General features: G+C 43.2%; 1 protein-coding gene across 1 annotated transcript in view; it reads left to right on the top strand.

Moving 5' to 3' along the window:
• Window positions 1-19,090, top strand: part of LOC129324781 (kinesin-like protein KIF28) — a 103,107-nt gene extending 84,017 nt beyond the window's left edge. The window contains exons 20-23 of the mRNA XM_054972180.1: window positions 12,217-12,323; window positions 17,208-17,358; window positions 18,011-18,201; window positions 18,900-19,090. Of these exons, the coding sequence (XP_054828155.1) occupies window positions 12,217-12,323; window positions 17,208-17,358; window positions 18,011-18,201; window positions 18,900-19,058 (608 nt within the window). The 3' untranslated portion in view covers window positions 19,059-19,090. The remainder of the gene's footprint in view (window positions 1-12,216; window positions 12,324-17,207; window positions 17,359-18,010; window positions 18,202-18,899) is intronic.
• Window positions 19,091-20,750: the final 1,660 nt, after the last annotated feature.

Genomic DNA, 20,750 nt, shown 5'->3' with positions numbered 1-20,750 from the left:
AATCAAATGGCCCGGTAAAGGCAGGGATACTCTTTCGCACGCATCTGTTAATTAGGGCAGTCCTCTTAAATCTCCAATAGCCTCGAGGCTTCATTTGGTTCTTAAAGGCTCCCACTAGAAAGGACCCTTTACAGATAACAATTTAGTAATAGCTCACTATTTAGCCCTTTAGGTTTGGCTGACTCAAGCCTAAAAATCCAAAACGCTTCTCTTTGCAAAAGCTTAGCCTGTATGGACTCACGATCTTTCTTATTGACAACTTCTAAAATTGTCACCGTAAAATCGTTCTCTAGGTGTTTGTATTCCTTAAAATGTTGGGTAAGGGGAGCTTCCTGAATATCATTGCGAATGCGAGATATGTGCTCCAAAATGCGTACCTTAATTGGTCTCGATGTACATCCCACATACAATAACTTGCACGGACATTCTATAACATAAACAACTCCCTTAGTTTGGCAATTAGCAAAGTGATGAATTACATGTCTGTAGTCTTTGAAGTTAAACTCCTTTCCTTCCTGAAACAACTTACATATTTGGCAACGGCCACATTTAAAGTTACCCTCTGGTAGATGTTTAAAATCCTCAGTGTGACATATATCTGCCCTAATTAAATTGTTTCCCAAATTCTGTGTCCTCCAAAATCCAATTTTTGGCTTAGATTCACACCCCTTTATACTCTCTATGAGGTTCCAATGTTTGTAAATTATTTTCTTAATATGGTTAGCCCTTGGAGTAAAGTCTAATGCCCATATGATTCTATTGTCCTGTAAATTTCTACGTGCCTTAAACAGAGATTCTCTATCCACTGACCTTGCTCTTTGCCAGGCACTCTGAATAACTTTCTGTGGGTAGTTCCTTCTTTTAAATTGTTCACTTAAGGTCCTCCCATCTTTTTCAAAGTCTGCCATAGATGAAGAATTTCTTTTAATTCTTAAGAATTGGCTGAAGGGTATATTGGCTCGTAAATGTCTGGGATGAAATGATTTGTAATCCAGATAGGAATTACGATCTGTTTCTTTATGGTAGGTTCTTACCCCCACCCAGTTTCCCTCATTCTTATAGGTAATGACATCCAAATAATTTATTTCATGTTTGTCATGTTCCCACGTGAACTTTACATTAGGATCCCTACTATTAGTCCATAGGCAAAATTCTTCCATCTTCTTCATATCTTTATAAATAAAATAAAAATCATCAATAAATCTGAAATACTGTATAATATTTGACCTAAAGGGGTTTGATGGATTTAAGATATACTGTTTCTCCCAGCTATTCATAAATAAGTTCGCTATACATGGGGCAGCTGAACTTCCCATGGCAATCCCCCTAAGTTGGAAATAAAAGTCATTCTCAAATCGGAAGTAATTTTTCTCCAATATGAGATCCAATAATTGGAGTAAAAAATGTTTTGATAGCTGACCTCCATAACTAGTCAACGCGTCTTCTACTACCATTCTGGCAGCATCATGCGGTATTATTGTATAGAGGGAGGAGACATCCATGGTGAGGAAACCCATCTCTTCACTAAGAGTGACCCCTTCTACCCTTTTGATGAAGTCTCGCGTATCGCGTAACAGTGGACCTATTCGAGAGACTGCTGGTTGTAATGCAGAATCAAGAATCGCCAGAGGCTCCAAAAGGGAGCCGCATCCCGAAACGATTGGCCTCCCCTGTGGGGGGAGGGAAATATCTTTTTGTGTATTTTAGGTAGAATATAGAACAGGGGAGTTCGTGGAGTTCTAGAAAGTAGAGCTCCATAAAGTTTATCATCTATTTCCCCTAGTTCTCTAGCCTCCTCCAGGACTATTTTAATGATATTCTTAATATGGTCAGTAGGATCCAATGGGGTTCTTGCATAATTGGACGTATCACCTGACCCAATCCCAGCTGTTTCGGCCCCAATCCAAGCAGAAAATGGCCCAAAATGGCCAAAAGTGACCGTTTGGGGGCTTTCAGGGCCAGATCAGGGCCAAAATGGCCCAGATTGGGTCGGAGCTGGGAGGGGGAACCCTCCCCCGTCTGGCACTGATCCAGTCCAGGCTGTTTTGGCCCTGATCCAGTCCCAAAATGGCCGTTTTGGGCCAGGAGTGGGGCTGAAACGACTGGGGCTGGGTCGCTGCCGGGTGGGGGAGGGTTTCTCCACCTGACACCGACCTGATCCAGACCCATTTGACCCTGTTCCGGGCCAAAATAGGCCCCAAATTGCCCAAAATGGCCATGTTGGGCAACTTTTGGCCTGGATCAGGGACCGGGTTGGTGCCATGTGGGGGAGGCTTCCTTCACCTGGCAGAGACCCAATCTGGGCTGCTTCTGCCCCAATCTGGGCACCTTCGCCCCCCAAAACGGGCCCAAAATGAACCAAAATGGCTATTTTGGGCCCCTTTTGGCCCGGATTGGGGCCATAATGGCCAGGACTGGGTCTATACCCAGCGGGGGAGGCTTTCCCCACCCAGCACCAACCCAATCCGGCTGTTTCGGCCAAGTTCCGGGCCCCATCGGCCATTTTGGGCCAATTTTGGCCCAGATCAGAGGTGAAATGGCCACGAGCAGGTGCCTGGCAGGGGAGCACTGACCCAATCTGCACTGTTTGGGCCAAGATCCGGGCCAAAACAGGCCCCAAATGGCCCAAAATGGCTATTTTTGGCATTTCAGGGCCAAAACAGCTGGGGTCAGGTTGGTGCTAGGCAGAGGAAGCTTCCCCCACCTGGTACTGACCAAATCTGGGCTGTTTTGGCTCCAATCTGGGCCATTTTGGCCCTTATCCAGGCCAAAGCGGGTCCAAAATTGACGATAACAGCCCTTTTGGGCCCGTTTTGGCCCGGATTGGGACAAAATGGCGGGGATCGGGCCAGTGCTGTGAGAGGGAAGTTTCCCCCACCCAGCACTGACCCAATCCAGGCCATTTTGGCCCAGAATCGGGCCATTTTGGCCCTAGTTGAGGCCTAAACGGCCCTAAAGTCAGGTGGGCGGGGCCACCTGACTTGGGGGAAGTGCCGGAACGCCGTTCGCATGCGTTCCCCCTCGAAATTAGCCCCGGCGCACATGCAGGCCTGCCGCAGAGAAATTTTTCTAGCTTAAAAACTTTTAAGGGTGTGCTTGCTCCTACCGCAGATGCGCAACAGCGTTCCCGCCAAAAGTGTGGTTGCTTAGGGCAAGTGTCCCCAGATTCCCTCAGTTCTTCTTTTGCCACCGTCGAGAGAGGTTTGTGTCTAGTGTTCTCTGTTCTGGTCAAGTCTCTTCAAAATGTCTCAGACTTCACTGTTCAAGAAATGTCGTCAATGTGGGGTAAATATGACCCAGACTGTCAAGCATGAGTTTTGCTTATTGCGTCTGCGTGAAGATCATATTGTGGTAAGTTGTAAACTGTCATAGTTTCACTCCAAAGACTCAGAATGACAGGGCCTCCTGGTTGAAGGCCACCTGGGGAAAAATCTTTGTTGAGTCCTGAAAAGCCCACTACCCCAAAATTGGCACCTTTAATGAGCCTGCAAAAACTGGCAAAGGAAAAACCCGCCGTGAAAGGGCATACTTCATCCTTGGAATCGATCCGTTTGGTTCCGCCAAAACGGTCTTCGGAATCAAAGAAGCATAGTGCCTCAGATCCAGGAAAGTCTTCAGCAGAAGTCCATTCCACGATGAGTGACCTTATTACCTGGGCGAACTCCTGAGAGTAGGAAGAGATGTTCACTGGGTCCAAGTGAGGTTACTCAGGCTGCCTTAGAGCCCCCAGCAAAGAAGTGCAAAACTAAATCAAAGCATCAAAGGCAATCCACTTTGGTTTCACACAACAAATGGGGCTTATCCCCTCCACCACATTATTCCAGAGGAGGATGTCGTTGAATTGCTCCACACTGTCACCTCCTTGTACTCCCACTCCTCAGGAAGAGATTGAGGAATACACACCTATGCCAGATCTGCCCAAACCGATCTTTCCGCCTCCGGCTTCAGTCTCGGATCCATTCTGAAATGTGTTTTCAGAACAGGTCCCACAATATTCACTATCTGTGCCTTGGCAGCAACCTGTTCCTCAACCTTCAATGCCAGTACCCTTGTCACAGCCTGCACCTGGGGTTTAGCATTCTTTGCCGCCTTCTCATCCATTCCTGGCTACGGTAATGTGACCAACAGGCAAGATCTTATAAGCTCATTGCAGTCAGCACCAGGTTTCCCCCAAATGTGTCTGCCTTCATCGGTTCTGGTGACACTGGCTTGCTTGCCACCTTCTTTTCAGCCAGTTCCAACAAGAACCTTGGATGTTGGTTCCACAGAATCGGCCCTGTCATACTTCACCTGAATTTTCTGGTTCAGATGATGAGGAAAAGTTGGAGTCACAATCTGATATCATTTCAGATTTGGCAGCAGATCCATCTAGAGGAAACACTGGGAGACTGGTTCATCCTCAACTACAGATGATTACCGTCTTTTTGCAGAACAAATGATCCGAATAGCTACAGCATTAGAACTGGACATTTCTATCTCCACATCCAAACCCAAGAGTAAGGTTTGCAGGCCTTATACTCTGATTCTCTGGCTACTGTGGCTTTTTCGCATGTTGAAGATCTACTGGATATGGCTCAGACAATATGGCAACCCCCCTCTTCTGCTCCAGCGACTACTTCCAAAATTGAGTATTAAAAATTAAAACAGCAAGATTGTCCCTATCTTTTCAACCATCCTCATCCATTTTTACTGGTAGCTGAGGAGGTGTAGGCACGTTACAGTCTTGGCTCTCTGTCGGCTCCAGCTGACTGCGAGGACAGAAAATTGGATGCCATAGGCCGGAAATCTTATTCTTCTGCCTCTTTGACCTTCAGGATCGCACATTTTAAAATGATCATGGAATCCTACCACCTTTTTCTCTGGCAGAGGTTGTCAAACTATATCCAGGATCTCCCAGAAGACAGACATGTCCTCCTCAAGGCTCTATAAACAGAAGTTTCCAAGTTAGCAGAACAGCAGATGATGGCTGGGAAGGACACTGCTTGCTGTGCTGCCCACTCAATGGCATCTGCTGTTATTATGAGATGCCATGCATAGCTTCATTCCACCGTACTGCCATTAGATAGGAAGACTAAAATAGAGGATTTCCCTTTTGAAGGGTCCCTCCTTTTTTTGAAGATGGATGATTCTCTAATGCAGATGAAAAAGAATCACCAAACTGCGAAATCTCTAGGTGTCATCACTCCCCAACAAGCGTTCACTCCTTGACATCGTTTTCAGAGATCACACTCCTACCATCAGCCTCACCAACAGCCTTATCAGCAGTGGCAAGGAAGGTACCCATATCAGTCATATGGCCAACGCTCATACCCTGCTTCACAGTGTCACTACTCTAAGAGGTCTTCCAAGTTGCGAGGGAAACAGAGTCCAGTCACCCAAGTCGTCCACTCAAGGACAAAAATCCTTGTTCTGACTAGGAACTCAGGGGACCTCCAGCTCTGCCCCTTTTTTGGACAGACTGCATCCCTATGCTACTGTTTGGGAGTATATTACCAATGACTCGTGGGTTATTTCTATTGTTACTATGGGTTACAAAGTGTTGTTTACTGAAAAACCACCTATTTCTTTACCCCCCACATCTTGTGAGGGCTGTTCTTTGGAGTTACAAGTAAATGTTTCTGAGTTATTACAGAAAGGTGCTATTTGTAAAGTTGACTTACATGGGTCTCCATACGGGTTCTACTCAAGATATTTCTTGGTTAAAAAGGATGGAGGTTCTAGACCTATCCTCGATTTGAGGGGCCTCAACATGATTGTCATAGTGCAAAAGTTCAGAATGCTCACTCTGGCTAATGTAATACAAATCCTAGAGGCTAATGTGTGGTTTGCCATCATAGATTTAAAAGATGCATACTTTCATATTGCAATTAACCCAGATCATAGAAAGTACCTCTGCTTCATGTGTAGGGATGAGGCTTATGAGTATACTGTTTTACCCTTTGGTCTAGCCTCAGCATCCCGCGTATTCACAAAGTGCATGGCTGTTGTTGCTTACCTTCGCTCCAAGGGTTGTGCTTTGTACTCGAATCTTGATGATTGGCTTTTGGTGGGACCAATGTCAGAAGTCCTTCATGAACACACACAGCTCACCCTTACTACAATTTCCCGGTTGGGGTTACTGGTTAATTGGGACAAGTCTATCCTGGTCCCTTGTAGGACCATTAAGTTTATTGGGGTTCAGCTCGATTCTCTTCAGGGCAGGGCTTTCTTGCCCACAGATTGGATACAAAGACTACAGAGTTTGGTTAGATTCTTCCTCTCCAACAGATATCAAACGGCACTCATGATCCAGACACTTCTGGGTCTTATGGTGTCCACCACTGCAGTGGTGTTTTTTGCACATCTCCGAATGAGGCCTTTACAAAACTGGTTTGTGCATAAATATAACCCTCAAACCACTAGACAACAGACCAAACTGTCCATCCCTAGAGCAATACAAAGATCCCTCCACTGGTGGACTGTCCCTGCTAATCTATCACAAGGTTTCACATTTGGTACCTTTTATGTGGACATTTTTGTCTCCACAGATCTCTCCTCGTTGGGCTGGGGGGGGTCATTGTGGCACACTGTCTGTTCAAGGGACTTCGTCTTCTGTGGAATCAACTCTCCATATTAATGGTACTGAGCTCAGAGCGATCTGTTATTCCCTTGCTTCTTTTACAAGTACCCTGCTCACCAAGAGGGTTCAGGTCCATATGGACATTACAACAGCATTATATTACTTGAACAAGCAAGGGGGAACGACATCACTCAAGCTCTGTGCTGAAGCCATGGCTCTTTGGGAATGGTGCATACTGAACAATGTCCATCCCCATGCCATCCATGTTGCAGGAGAGGCAAAGACCAAAGTGGATACTCTCAGCAGAGTATTTCTGGACCAACACGAATGGCCTTTGCAGATGAAGTATCTGTGGCTGATCTTTCTACAATGGGGAACTCCTTCAATAGATCTATTTGCCACTTGTTCTAATAAGAAAGCCATCAAATTCTGTTCATGGACAGGGCTGGAACCAGGTTCGCTGGGAGATGTGTTCCAAATAACATGGTCTGATGCCTTTTTTTACACCATCCCTCCGTTCCCTTTGTTAACCAACATCCTCTGCAGAATCAGGGTCTCTCACACTCACTGCATCCTAGTTGTTCCTTTGTGGTCCTGACAGGAATGGTTCCCAACCCTTCAGTCTATGGCCCAAGATTATCTTACACACCTGCCTCTGGTCCCAGACCTGTTATGCATGGGGGAAGTGTGGCACCACAATGTTGCCACCCTAAGGTTAACAGCTTGGCTACTCAACCCTCTGCTTTAGGTTTTTCTGAGGACATGGCTCAGATTATTTTGAATGCACGGAAACTCTCCACCAGAGTTTCTTACACCCAGAAATGGAATAGTTTTTCACACTGGTTACAGCACATGGGGGTTTCCCCATTCTCCTGTCCATTATCATGGATTCTGGATTACCTAATGGCACTGCACAAAACAGGGATGTCAGTCACCAGTATAAAGGTTCATGTCGCTGCTATCTCAGCCTTTCATAAAAGGGTGGATGGCAAGACTATGTTTTCCCACCACATCTCCAAGCTGTTTCTTAAGGGTTTATTCAAAACATTTCCTCCTAGGGTCCCACCAGTCCCTCAGTGGAGTTTACCTTTGGTGCTCTCCCAGTTAATGTTATCGCCCTTTGAGCCCCTGGCATCTTGCCCTATTTCCCTGTTAACAATGTAAGTAGTGTTTCTCATTGCTATTACTTCAACTAGACGGGTAGGGGAAATTACAGCTTTTTGGATTGATTCCCCATTCTTTCAATTTTTTCCTGAGAAAGTTGTGTTGTACACCAGTATTGAATTTCTACCCAAAGTGGTGTCTAAATTCCACTTACAGCAAAAAGTTGTGTTGCCAGTATTTTTTCCTAATACAACGTCAGATATTGAAAAGTCATTACACACATTAAATATCAAAAGGTCTTTATTGTACTATTTGCAACAAAAAAGAATTTAGAAAATCAAAGTCATTGTTTGCCTGTTATGCTGGCTCTCGTAAAGGACATTTGGCGTCCTCCCAGACTTTGTCAAGATGGATTGTTTCAACCATGAAACTGTGTTACAGAAAAGCTGGGGTAAATTGCCCTTTATTGGTCAAAGCACATTCTACATGAGCTCAGGCTGCCTCTGCTGCCTTCATCCCAGGTGACACATCCCATCCCAGGTGACACATCCCACAAGATGTGTCAAGCCACAAACTGGTCTTCGCCCCACACGTTCATCAAGCATTACTCTGTGGATACAAATGCAAGACATGATTCAGCAGTGGGAAAGACTGTACTTCAGTTGTTGCTTGTTTGATCACTCACACCCTCTTCTATTAGTGAGTAGCTCGCTATACTGTGGGACTGCACAGAAGGACGACGACAGTGTTGCACTTACCTGTAACTGTTGATCGTCTTCTGTGCAGACACACATTCCCTCCCTCCTGCCCCACTCTGAGTGTTATTTAACTGTATTGCCTCTCTGGTGGCTCAGGAGAACTGAGGGAATCTGGGGGCACTCGCCCTAGCAACCGCACTTTGGGCAGGAACACTGCTGCACATGTGCAGTAGGGGCAAGTGCCCCCATTAAAAGTTTTTAAGCTAGAAAAATCTCTCTGTGGTAGGCCTACATGTGCGCAATCCCAGTGTGTGTCTGCACAGAAGATACTCGATGAACAACAGTTACAGATAAGTGCAACACTGTTTTTATTCTTTTATGAAGTCTCAAGCAGTGAGATCCTTTTAATTGAAGATGTCAGGGGTTGAACCTGGAAATGCTCCATATGCAAAGCATGTGCTTTGCTGATGCTCTGTGGGTCTTTCAAGTAATTCTAAATAAGAATTTCTGAGCAAGTGTAAAGAATCTTACACTACTGTAGTTTCTGATACAAAATTCTTCCACACTTACTAATATGCATCTCCATATCAGAAGGAGCTGGTTGCATCTACTCCACCCTCCCCTCTCCTCCTCTATATCTGACCAGTTTCTTTTTGCCCTCCATGCATCCGACCACGAGAACTGTGATTCTCGAAAGCTTATGCTACAATAAAATTGGTTAGTCTTAAAGGTGCTACTGGACTCTTTTTGAAAGGTCTATGCCCTCATTTCATTTTTGTTTCAAAAATACATTTGTTTTGTTTAATCAATTTCTGCAATAATTCGTTTTCCATTTTTTTCATTGGCAAACACATTTCTGGTACCCGTGTTTTCCATCCAATTTTGTTGATGTATTCTGGAACTCTAGTTCTCCCATCACTGCCAAATTTCAGAAAGATAGGAGAAAGACCTACAGTTTTATGGGCAATTTAAATCAAAAAGCATGACAGAAATAATAATCTCTTTTGATGATTGACCAAATACTTCCTGTATGCTAGTGTAATATCTCTTAAAATCTCCTGATTCTCTCTTCTGATCCCACATATGAGAAATAAAACATCTGTTTTGCTTTGATGACTAATTGTCTTGAATGTTGGGGGTACAAATGAAAATGTTATCCAAATTGTATAGAAACAGAAAAAATGTACTAAAAATGTGTGTTCCATTGATATAAAAGCAAGATTAGTCATTTAAATTCCATGTTTTTTGAAATAAATGAATAAGGGTTTTTCTGTTTGTCTTGAAATTTGGCACATCCCTAATTCTGACCAGGAATAGAAACCTACCACTGCATAATGGTGGCAGGTTCCCTCAAGGCTGTTCCGGTCTCCTGAATTTGGTTGCCTTTGTTACAATACTGTGGTTTGTGTAGAAGGATGTTGCCATCTTTCCCCAAAGATGGAGAGATAGAAAGGACAAACATCCTTATCAAGGGAGGCTGATTCAGTAACCTATTCTGTGTGTGTCAGCCATATCATTTCAGCAAGCTTTGTGATGTTACATGAAGACCATAGAGACTGTTAACATCCTAGCTAATCCACTATGGCTGAGCCCTTTAAGTATCTTGCATAACTGGGTACTCTTTACTGATTTTAGTCTGTAGATTATTTTAAGGGTAAATTTAAGTAACTGCCTGTTCGAATTTAAATATCCTTAGCCCTTTTAATACTTTGAACTGTTTAGACACAGAAAAAGTATTTTAGGCGTGCCAACCTAGTTGTTCTGTGTGGGAGCATATGATCTACAAGGTTTTGATGGGTCATATTTAAAACTATTTTTACTTGGTGACATTGCTAGGCATTCAAGTCAAATTTCTGGTCTGCCATATCAAATCTAACACCTGCCCAGCGCATCTGCTACTGGCAATGTTGGGACCTACACCAAGTTTACCTGTTTCCCTAGAATACTAGGCAATTGCAGTAATGGAGTACCCGTGGCGCAGAGTGGTAAGCTGCAGTACTGCAGCTCAAGCTCTGCTCATGACCTGAGTTCGATTCTGGCGGAAGCTGGGTTCAGGTAGCTGGCTCAAGGTTGACTCATCCTTCCATCTTTCTGAGGTTGGTAAAATGAGTACCCAGTTTCCTGGAGATAAAGTGTAGATGACTGGGGAAGGCAATGGCAAACCACCCCATAACAAAAAGTCTGCCAAGAAAACGTGATGAGATGTCCCCCCATGGGCCAGTAATGACTCAGTGCTTGCACAGGGGACTAACTTTACCTTTTAAAAGCAAGAAATAGTTACCAGGGGATAGGAGTGTGTGCAATTTGGGTTTGGGTACTGAGTCGATAAACTTCGGTACTATTTGGTAAAATTTGGTATTACCAAACTTTAAAAGGATTACCAAATCAGATTTGGTAATACCAAATTTAAGTTTACCTAATTTATTCGGTAACATTTGGTAAACTTCAGAAATCATGGCTGGGCTTTTCCTTGGTATACCTTTGCTAAGGAACAACAAAGAAACACTGCTTCATGCCTTTTTTAACCAGATGGGAGGGAGAGAAGGGGGGATGAGTGGCCAATCCTTGCAGGAGCTCTCCTTCTCTGTCCATTGGGATTCTCTGGAAGGAGAGTGCCTTTTTAAAACTGCTGCGAGGAGTTAAATTAGGAAGGCTTGCCTCAGAGCAGCTTCCATTTTTCTCTGGTCTGGAGATTGAGAGTTACACTGCCTGCTTGCTGCTGCTGGCTTTCTCTTTGTGGTCTGGGATTCTGGCCTGCTTTGGACTGTGACTGGATCCTGACCTGCAATAAGTGGATTCCTGCTGTTGCCTGCTGAGACCTGGTGCAGCTGGAGGACTTCTGCTGCTGCCTGGTTTGAATCGTTGGATTAACTTGTTTTTTTCTCTTTTGGGGGGAGGGGGTTGGTCTGGTGTTTGGGAGAGAGAGAATTGTGGGGGAAGGGAAAATACTTTTTTTTGCATTTTAAAAACTATTTTGCTGTGTGGGGGTGCTTTGGTTGGGCTTTTGTTTGTGGGAGGCTTTTGTTTGAAATTGGTTATATTTACTGTTCATTTTTCTGCTTGTTCTTCTTAGGGGTTGTTTTATCCTGTTGTGGGTGATTCTGTTGTCAGTGTCGTTGTGGGGGGGGGGTTGTTTTCTCTTGTTGTTGATGCTTGGGGCTCTTTTTTAAAAATAGTGTTCACTATTTTTTGCTTGGGTTTTTTTGTCATAAGTTTGGTTTGGTGTCCAATTGTTGTTGGTTCTAGGTCGTTGTTCTTTAGGAGGGAGTGTTTGCTGGGGTGCTTGGTTCAATTTAATTACCTAGTGGTGTTTGGGTGTACTTCCAGGAGTAAGTCCCCTGCAAATTTGGTGGATTTTGCTTGCAATATGCCACCCCAGCCCTCTGGATAGCCCCCAGATAGTTTTCCCTGTAGGGAATAATGGATATTGGACGTGGCTGGGTGCACCTTCTTTGGGGGCCCATAAAATTCCCCCTGTGGTCCAATATTTATTAAACTTGGGGGGGGGGTCATTAAAAGACAGTTAGGAGTAGATCCCCTGCAAATTCGGTGAAATTGGGTCCCAAAATTACCCCCCCTCCCGGCCACCAGATACACTGGAATTGAGTTTCCCATTGGAAACAATGGCCAAATATTATGGATTTTTACCCAATTTACTCTGTATTACTGAACTAAACTAGAAAATGTATTATCAGGGAATACTGGAATTTTTCCAGTTTGGTATCACTGAACCAAAATTTACCAAATTTCTTTCCTGTGCACACCCCCTACCAGTGGATACTGCAACAGCAGATTAAGGTGAATGGGAAATATAAAATGTAATCTTAACTGTGAAATATGTTCCTCATACTTCAGAAGGGTGTGCAGAACTGGACTCCTCTCAACAAGACATGGCAGTCACCGCCAAGGGATCCATTATAATTGATAATCCCAAAGCTGAGATTCTGAACCATGCTGGTCTAGTGAGTATATTATTTGCATTCATGCATACATGTAGACCTAAGATTAACTAAGTAATGGTTGCCTTCAATTTTGCTCATATGAAAAGTATGTTTTTAACACAGTGTTCAGTAGTCCATGCATTGAGCACTACATCCCTGAATGTTCTAGAATTTGATCCATTACTTTTTTCTTCCAGAGTGTCAATTTACCCAGCTGCAAGAGGGCACTAGATCATGTAATGGATTGTGTACACCCATAAAACTAGGTCATTGTTTCATAATAATTGTAGATGCTGCTTTATTTTTAATATGTTTATTTCTCTGTCCTTTCCTTTAAAATGTCCACTTCTCCCTCTGGCAGCTTTAGCAGTGGTCTGCTTACTGGGATTGATCTGCCTTCTGGTGTTTTATAGGATCCTTCCTAATTAAGCCTCTCTAAGAAAATGAGCTCTGTAAACTATTTTCATTCTTGATCAGAAAAGAGGGGAATGAGAAGTCCCTATCCTGAAGTCATTTCAAGTATAAGAAACATCAAGCTGGATCCATGTCCCACAGCAAGAACAAAGAGCATTACTGTGGATGAACCTCTGCCTCAGAAGAGAGGTCCAATTCTGTGATGCTTCACTGGATTGGAGCCCCTGGGGCAGCAGAGAGCAACCTTTATCCTCTTAGTCTTGGTAGAAGCAGAGGCTTGGTTCCTGTGTCCTTGGCTGTTTCCACACGGCTTACTCTCCCTCGGAACGAACTGGAACATCGTGCAAAAAATGTGGAAGATTGCGTTTTCTCGTTCAGAAAACATGTTCAGGAAACCTGATCTTCCGCGTTTTTTGTGCGATGTTCCGGGTCGTTCTGAGGGAAGGTAAGCTGTGTGGAAACAGCCCTTGTGTCTAGTTCCGGGTGCTTCCCCTGTTGAGAGTGTCAAACAAAAGGATGTAAAGTTCTCAGAGATGGAGATGCAACTTCCAGAAATGGGTTGGGCAGGATGTTTATCTCCAAATACCATGCCAGTTTCCTTAAAATAAGCCATCTGTCTATGGGAAAAACAATATAGCATGAGCAGATTCCACAACACCCTGTATGATGATACCTGCTTCCAGATTGGTGCAAAGATTGCATACTTCTGTGGAGGTCTTGCATTTTCATACCATTACTTCTTTGGTGTATTTGGCATGATGGAAATCAGGAAAAGGGCTGGTGTCCACTAATTTGTTTCAGAATGGACAATTAACATGTGGAAGGTTGCCCTTGCTGGGACTGAATAACTCTGTTCACACTTATTTTTATGCTACATGGAAGAACTAAATGTAGAAAGATGAGTGTAAATCTTTAAAATAAATAACAAAAATGAATTTTTCAACCAGACATTTCTTAGAAACAGGCCCTTCATCACTTTCCCAGATGGAAAGGTGTTCCAAGGAGGAGGCAAAAATAAAGCTTATGAATAGGAATAAGCTAAAGAGTGAACACTATTAAATAACATTTAACAGCAAATTTTTAAATTGAATGCAGTAAAGAAAGGAGTAACATGATTAAACAATACCTGTGAAGATAAAATAGGTGGCAGAAAGAATAAAGGGGCAGGGAGGGAGTTTGAGATAAGAGAAACAGGACAATTAGTATAGAATACCAGGTTTAACTTACTGAAAAGCCCTGTATGTAACACTTAAAGGGAAAATAGGTGTCAGCCATGGTCCAAAACTCAACCAATTTTTACCTGTTATAGAGATCAAGTTTTGTAAGCTCTTTTCCAGAACTGGCAATAGAGAAAACAGGTAATCTTGGGATGTTTCACTAAATCACAGCCTTTATTTGGATATTGCTATATTAATCTTAACAGCATGTACCATATTCCCTGATGTCAAGCTAGAGCTATGTAGCAAAATTTACCCCATGCAATGATTCCAAAGAGGGGGGGGGGGTGCTCTTCAATAGCATGCCTTCCAGCACGTCACAGATGAAAAAGGGTCACTTCTTTGTAAATGTAACCACTTCTATTGTTGCCAGCCCTCTTCATATTTACCTGCACCTTTCCCCTACTGAATGTACTTTTGAAGAAAAAGACTTTGCAGGAGAAACTGCGAAGCATGACTAATGAAATCAAGCACCACCAGTCTGGAAAACAAAGGCACCTCTTCCTGTATTGTCTGGCACATGGTATGCAATTACTGGCCACTAACGTAATCCAGATGCTATGCTCTGTGACAGTTTAGGATCCCCAATTCAAATCTTCCCATTGTTCCTAAAATTTCCGCCACAGGAATGACCTTCAGTTAACTGCTGGCATTCTGAAAGGACTTTCTATTCTGAACTCTGGCTAGTTCTACTCATGTCCTCAACCAGACATTTTGCTAAAAAAATTTCCGTGTGGTTTTCTAGTGTGTTTTTTTATCAGGATTACATGGACAATTATGATAAGTTGTGCAGGCACACCTGATGATTCTTTGAGAAGTTTAGTAAGAGTTTAACAGTAAGTTTGATAGTTTAGTTGAACAAATGGTTTTAGAATTATTTCTGTGAAGGCCTAACCCATTTTGGGGAGGAATACTTTGCTCTAACCCCCCCCCCCCGGCTGTCTCTAACAAGAGTGAAGGCCACCTTTCCCTCACCCTAGTAATCATCCCATCTCTACGATTATTTCTCTGCAAACTAGGTTATCTCAAATTGTACTTAGAATTTATTCCTTTTGGCTAACTATGACTCTCGGAGGCCATGGAACTAAGAGATCCTGATTAGCTTGAATGCAGAAGCTCCTGCCCCCAACAAGGGTATGGGTGCCCAGTTATAACCCTGAAAGAAACTCTGGGCAGGAGCCGTGTTTTCTGGTCATCTCCATGACTTCTCAGGCCATATGCTACCTGAGATTGCAGGAGACAGAGAAAGACTATGCTTGATATCAAACTGAGACATTAAGATCAGGTGGCAGGAAAAGTTGACTCATAGACAGGAAGGTAGCCAGGCTTGGGGCCTGGACACTCCCTTGTGACAGTCGTCACAATTCAGGTTATGTTTGAAGACCAGGGTTTGCTGGGCCATAATTTTCCAAAACCATCAAGATATCTGCTTTACGGATAATTAATCATTAATCATAAGGAAGACTAAAACATTAGCCATCTTCTAGTCATGTTCATATTTGGAATTCCCTTCACCACCTACTCCCCTAAAATTCAAACCTTCCAATCAGATCCAAAGTTTCTAGCCTGGAACCAGTTCCATCACAGCAGAGACATGGTCTTCCTCTCAATACAGCTAGAGGTATATAAAAGCCACCTGTCAGTCCCCAAACTTTTGTAGCTGGTTCCTGGATCCTACCTGCTATCCTATCCCCATGGTTGGCTTGCCCTTGCTGAAATCACTTAAGTCTCCTTTGGGCTTTCCAAGGACTGCAACACAATTACAACACACTGGAGTCTTCCTTCTTCCTCCTGATTTTAACACAGACTAGGACAAGTATATCTTTTGTTCCCCATCTTTCACCTATCTCCCCTTATTTTCCAATTCACACTGCACCACACTGAAAGCTGTCATTCTGTTTCTCTCTGTTAGAAAGACTAGACACTCCCTTTTCTTCTGTACTGTTCCCCATTTCCCCCCAAATTTACAACTTAAGCTTAGAGCTGCAACTGGTATCGGAATAGTTTTGGTTAAGTTTTCTTGAAATTGTTTGGAAATGTGCTAGTTGCTTGTGGTTTGTTTTAATATTTGCTAATAGGATGAGTCCTCCCCCCCGCCCCGCCAGTAATTTCCATATTCCTTTTTAAACCTTCAAAACCTGTTTCTTTTGTCCCTTTTCCTGCTGAATCATGCTCCTCACAGCTATGCATAGCCACCTCGATAGGTAGAGATCCTTGTTCCCACTCCATACGCCAAGAAGTAAGCTAACTCCCCATACCAATTTGAAACTGCATGTTCACATTTGCCGGGCTGCGGTAATCCTACACTAAGGATTGCTGCATGAGACATAATGCTGGAGAATAGTGAATAGATTTTCTCAATAGTGTCGTAAGGGAAATAGCAGTAATGTAGCATTCAGATCAGAACAGTGGAGCAAGGGGATGGGATTCACAGCTCCTGTCCAGTTAGGCTAGAAGGGTGGAGGGGGAACTAGGCACCCTCTCTTTGCATGTCTTTTCTCCATTTGAGGGAAATTAATGGTGCAGGGCTATAGTTTTAGTTTGGATCAGCAAAATCACATGGGGGGAGGGACATGTCTTCACCCGCACTGCAGCTTCAATCCAAATCACAGTCGTGTATAACTCCTTCACCCCTCCAGTTCATTAACTTTTACCTTTTTCTGACTCCTAGTTCCTCTGCTCTCTCACTATTTCACATTGCTTAAGGCTCTGACCCACGTACTGTTCATACTCTAAAATAGAACTGGTTTCTGAAATGAGGAGCACTAGTAATCTGATCATTACTGTTCACATTCTTGTATAAACTTATGTGATCAGATTTACATAAATGTGCTCCAGGTATCTGTCTTCTTCCCCACTCCCATCCACTGAAATTTAACTCTTATAGATACAAAAGAGGCTGAAACTTGAATAATGGCAGCACTAGTCACTCATATTAACAATTGAAAAATCTTCAAAAAACAGAAGTAGGACAAAATAAGGAACTTGCAACAAAAATGTTCCATCGAGGGACATTCTTCTGCATCTCTCTTGCTTCAGGAAAGATGCAGGAGAGTCTCCCAACCTCATTCTCAGCTCCAGAGATGACTGTGAAATGGCTAACAAATCATGTTACATGCACGACATCTTTATGTGCCACCTAACATTTCCTTGTGGTTATGGTCAGATGTGTTGCCAATGAACCAAATGAAAATTACAGTTACACAAGCTATTGCATATGGATATTATTACTGGTGCTAAGTTATTCTCTCTCTCTCTCTCTCTCTTTGGGAAGAAAACAGATAACCATGTTGCTGAACTTTACCAAAAGCTTCTAAAGCTAGAGCAAGAGACTGAGCTACTCAGAGATATTAACAGAGCTCTAAGGGAGGAAAATGTACTTCTGAAAGAAAAATTGAAAGAATGTGAAACAGAAACCCATCGAAGTCAGTACTTGAATTTTTTATATATTAAAATACCAGCCTTCTACTTTAAGTATGTTAAACTTTGACCACCTTAAAGGTAATTTTCATATTTTAATATGGTTTTGGAGTTTTGGCTGTCATGCGGGATTTTCACATTTGATTGTTGTTAATAACGCACTCAAAGGTCAGAAAATTTTTGCTTTTGTATAAATAGGCTCAGCCCTCACTGACGGAAACAAAAACTGTAATGAGGGTTAGGATGGGGGAGAACATGAAAAAGGTTATTTCCACGAGCCCATTAAATTTCATTGGGGGAGGTGTTGGGGAAGTAGGTTGAGAAGTGGTATGTGGAAACATGGTAAATTTATATTTGCCACAATGCCCATAACTTACTTTGTGAATTCAAAGACAACTTTTTAAACTGACCACTAGGTATTACAAATTTAAAAGAATTTGACATATAATTTCTTGATTTATGTTTTTTTTCATTTTTAGAATTGCTATCCTCAATGCAATTGCTGTCTTTACACCAACTCCATAAGGAAATCTGCCCCCCTTCACTTAGGTTACAGTGATAAATCCACTTATGTTTTAATTACATTTAGATCTCCCCTAGTACATATGATCTATTAATATAGTTATTCATACTAATTCCTACATCTATTTGTTCTAGGCAAGACACTAAAATCACCCATAAAAAAGCAAGCTACTAAGACGACTCCATCTGCATCAAAAGATACTTATGCAGTATGTAACTCTCGGATAAGCTGTGATGCTGAATTTGCAAAAGCCCTCAAAGCCTTCTATCAGAATATGAATGTAATCAGAGGACAGTTCTTAAAACTGAAGCACTACAAACCCCCTGTATGTATTTTAAGAGAATTTGAAAAAGAAATGTTAATTCTATTCTTGATTAAAAATAATTGTCTTTGTGTGACTCTAAAGATACTGGGTTGGATCCAAGCTTCATTTATGGAATGGAATTTTCCTGCCTTTGCCCTACTGCTGCAGTATATTGTGCCCTCCTCCACACAGCTGCCTACAGGTTTTGGTCGGAGAACTGAGTGCAGGGTGAGGGAGCTAGTGAAAGCCGCTCCCCGCCCCCCATGAAAAGAACTTGCATTAGATCTATCATGTTAATTTTACCCTTTGTTAGACACATTGGCTTGGATCCTATGCCTTTGCTCTACAGGAGCTTTTGTGCATCTGCTGCAGAGTGTGTTGAAACTTTACTGTGAACTACTTGCAATAAATCAGAGAAATCTTCCTCCATGGTATTTATCTGACCTCTTTCATGTGTTACACTGTGTATCTCTAGCTCTACAAATGATTATGAATTGTTATATGTCAGGATAGTTGCAGTAACTGTAGAATGATATATTCTGTATGAATGTAAATGAATTCTACTGCTATGGTTTATGTTTCAGATGTGCTCCTCCTTTCTAAACAAGTTCCCATCCCCTGGAGTAAGCCATTATACCCTGATATTTTTATATTCAGGCTACCATTTCATTTCTACAATATAGACTTTATCACAGAAAATGCTATTTTTTAATTTCTAGGAAGAAGATAATGTACAACTGCTGCGACAGTTTGCTGAGAAACAATCACACATGTTAAAGGATTTTGGAGACCAACTTGAGTCATGTATAAGTAAACTGAAAAATGATGTTGCCTTAATCATTAAAAAGAAACGAGAAAGACTAGTTAACAGCAAATAATGAAGCTGTAGTAGCAACTGTACCAAATAAAACTGCGCTTTAATACAAGATTTCAGTAAGATATAATTATTTCAAACTAAAGTTGTGATTAACTACCTGCTGTAGACTCAGCTGCATTAAAAGGAGAGAATGTATATGCACTGCTGTATGTTGGCCATTACAGGAGCCAAATCCACACTTTCCGTATATTCAGCACTTAAACTATTCCTCCTGTAACTTGTATCATGTAAGAAGGGGCATAGGCTTCCCATTTCTGAATGTCTGACATGTTGTGCTGGGGATGGGGGAGGGGGTGTTCCATTGAGCCGTATCTTGGTCCCTTCTTATGGGGCATAATGTATTCCCTGTGCCATATTTATTCAGAAACTTTAAAATGTTTGCCTTACAGATTAAACTAGAGCTGAATGTGAAACAGTCATACTTACAACATTCTCCAGTGATCCAAGGAGTGGGGCAGTCCATACTCTTACAGCTCCTCCTTTCCAAAGGCAGAGTCAGTCAAGATTTTGATCCCGAAGGGGAGGGACTTGTCCCTGGAATCGCGTCTTTCTGGCCCTGCCATCTGAGCAGGACATCTTTGGCAGTGCTCTGCAGAGCACAACGATCCAGGTGAAGAAGAAATTTTTAGAGACGAGCTGGGTGTGGTGGCATGCGCCTGTAATCCCAGTACTCAAGGAGGCTGAGGCCAATAGGCAGTGTGAAGCTCGCATGGGAAGGGAAAGGACCTACCATCCTACCCCATCCTTGTTTCGCTCGGAGCGACAGCGAGCGGTAAGAGCCGGAGGTCCCTAGGTTCTTCTAGGTTCCACGGCTGCAGCCGCAAAACTCCACTGAGGTTTCCCACCTTCAGGCTGGGAAGAACTCCGCTTCGGATGGCTAGAGGGTGTGGTGTTCGAGTCCGCAGTAGCCTGTCATGGAGACTGATAACTATCGGAAACTCCCTCAGGCTTGGAAGAAGCAGACTCCAGCAGCAACAGAGGAGCTGCTCCAATTCTGGCAGCCCCAACTGAACCGCGGTAAGACTGATCCAGTGGGGAATGGGGGCCGCAAAAGGAAGGAGGGAGGAGAAAAGAGTAGCAGAAGCCTTGGAGCCAGCTCACCTCAATTAAAAGGGACCCCTCTTTTATTTCTCCTCCCTTTCGGCCGGGACTTCTGAGGTGCACTTTAACTTTCGTATTTTCCCTTTGGTGGGAAAATTCTGTTGGCAGGGATGTCAGTAATGGCACAAATCTGCAGCCTAGTGGTGCCAGATGTGTAGGCCTCGGCCCCCTCCTGGACCTCTCAACAGGCCAGGGAAGAGAAAAGGCCCAAAGGCCTGGGCCCATCGGGCAAGAACACCTGAAAAATTTCTGAGGCAGGCCTAGCCACCTCTCAGACTTCAGAGAGTGTAAGCCTGCGGCCTAGACTTGCCCAACTCCCAGGTCTCAGCCTACTCCCAAGCCGTTCAACAGACTAGAGAAAGGGAGAAGGTCCAGGGTCTGGACCCATCAGGCAAAGATGCCTGAAGTGAGTTGCTGTAACGTTGTGGTTAAGTGACTGGGCCACAAATCAGCATCCAGCTGGTTCAAGTCCCATAATTGCTTCTCAGAAGCTGACCTTGGGTAAATTAGTCTCAACCACCCAGCAGTTCTGGGGGAATAATGATAATTCTGACCTTATCACAGCCCCTGATCTGGTTAGTCCAGGCAAGCC

The sequence above is a fragment of the Eublepharis macularius genome, chromosome 1 (assembly GCF_028583425.1).
Source record: "Eublepharis macularius isolate TG4126 chromosome 1, MPM_Emac_v1.0, whole genome shotgun sequence".
NCBI classification, from domain to species: Eukaryota; Metazoa; Chordata; class Lepidosauria; order Squamata; family Eublepharidae; genus Eublepharis; species Eublepharis macularius.
Note: the sequence above shows the minus strand (reverse complement) of the source record. Positions and strands in the feature narration are given on the sequence as shown.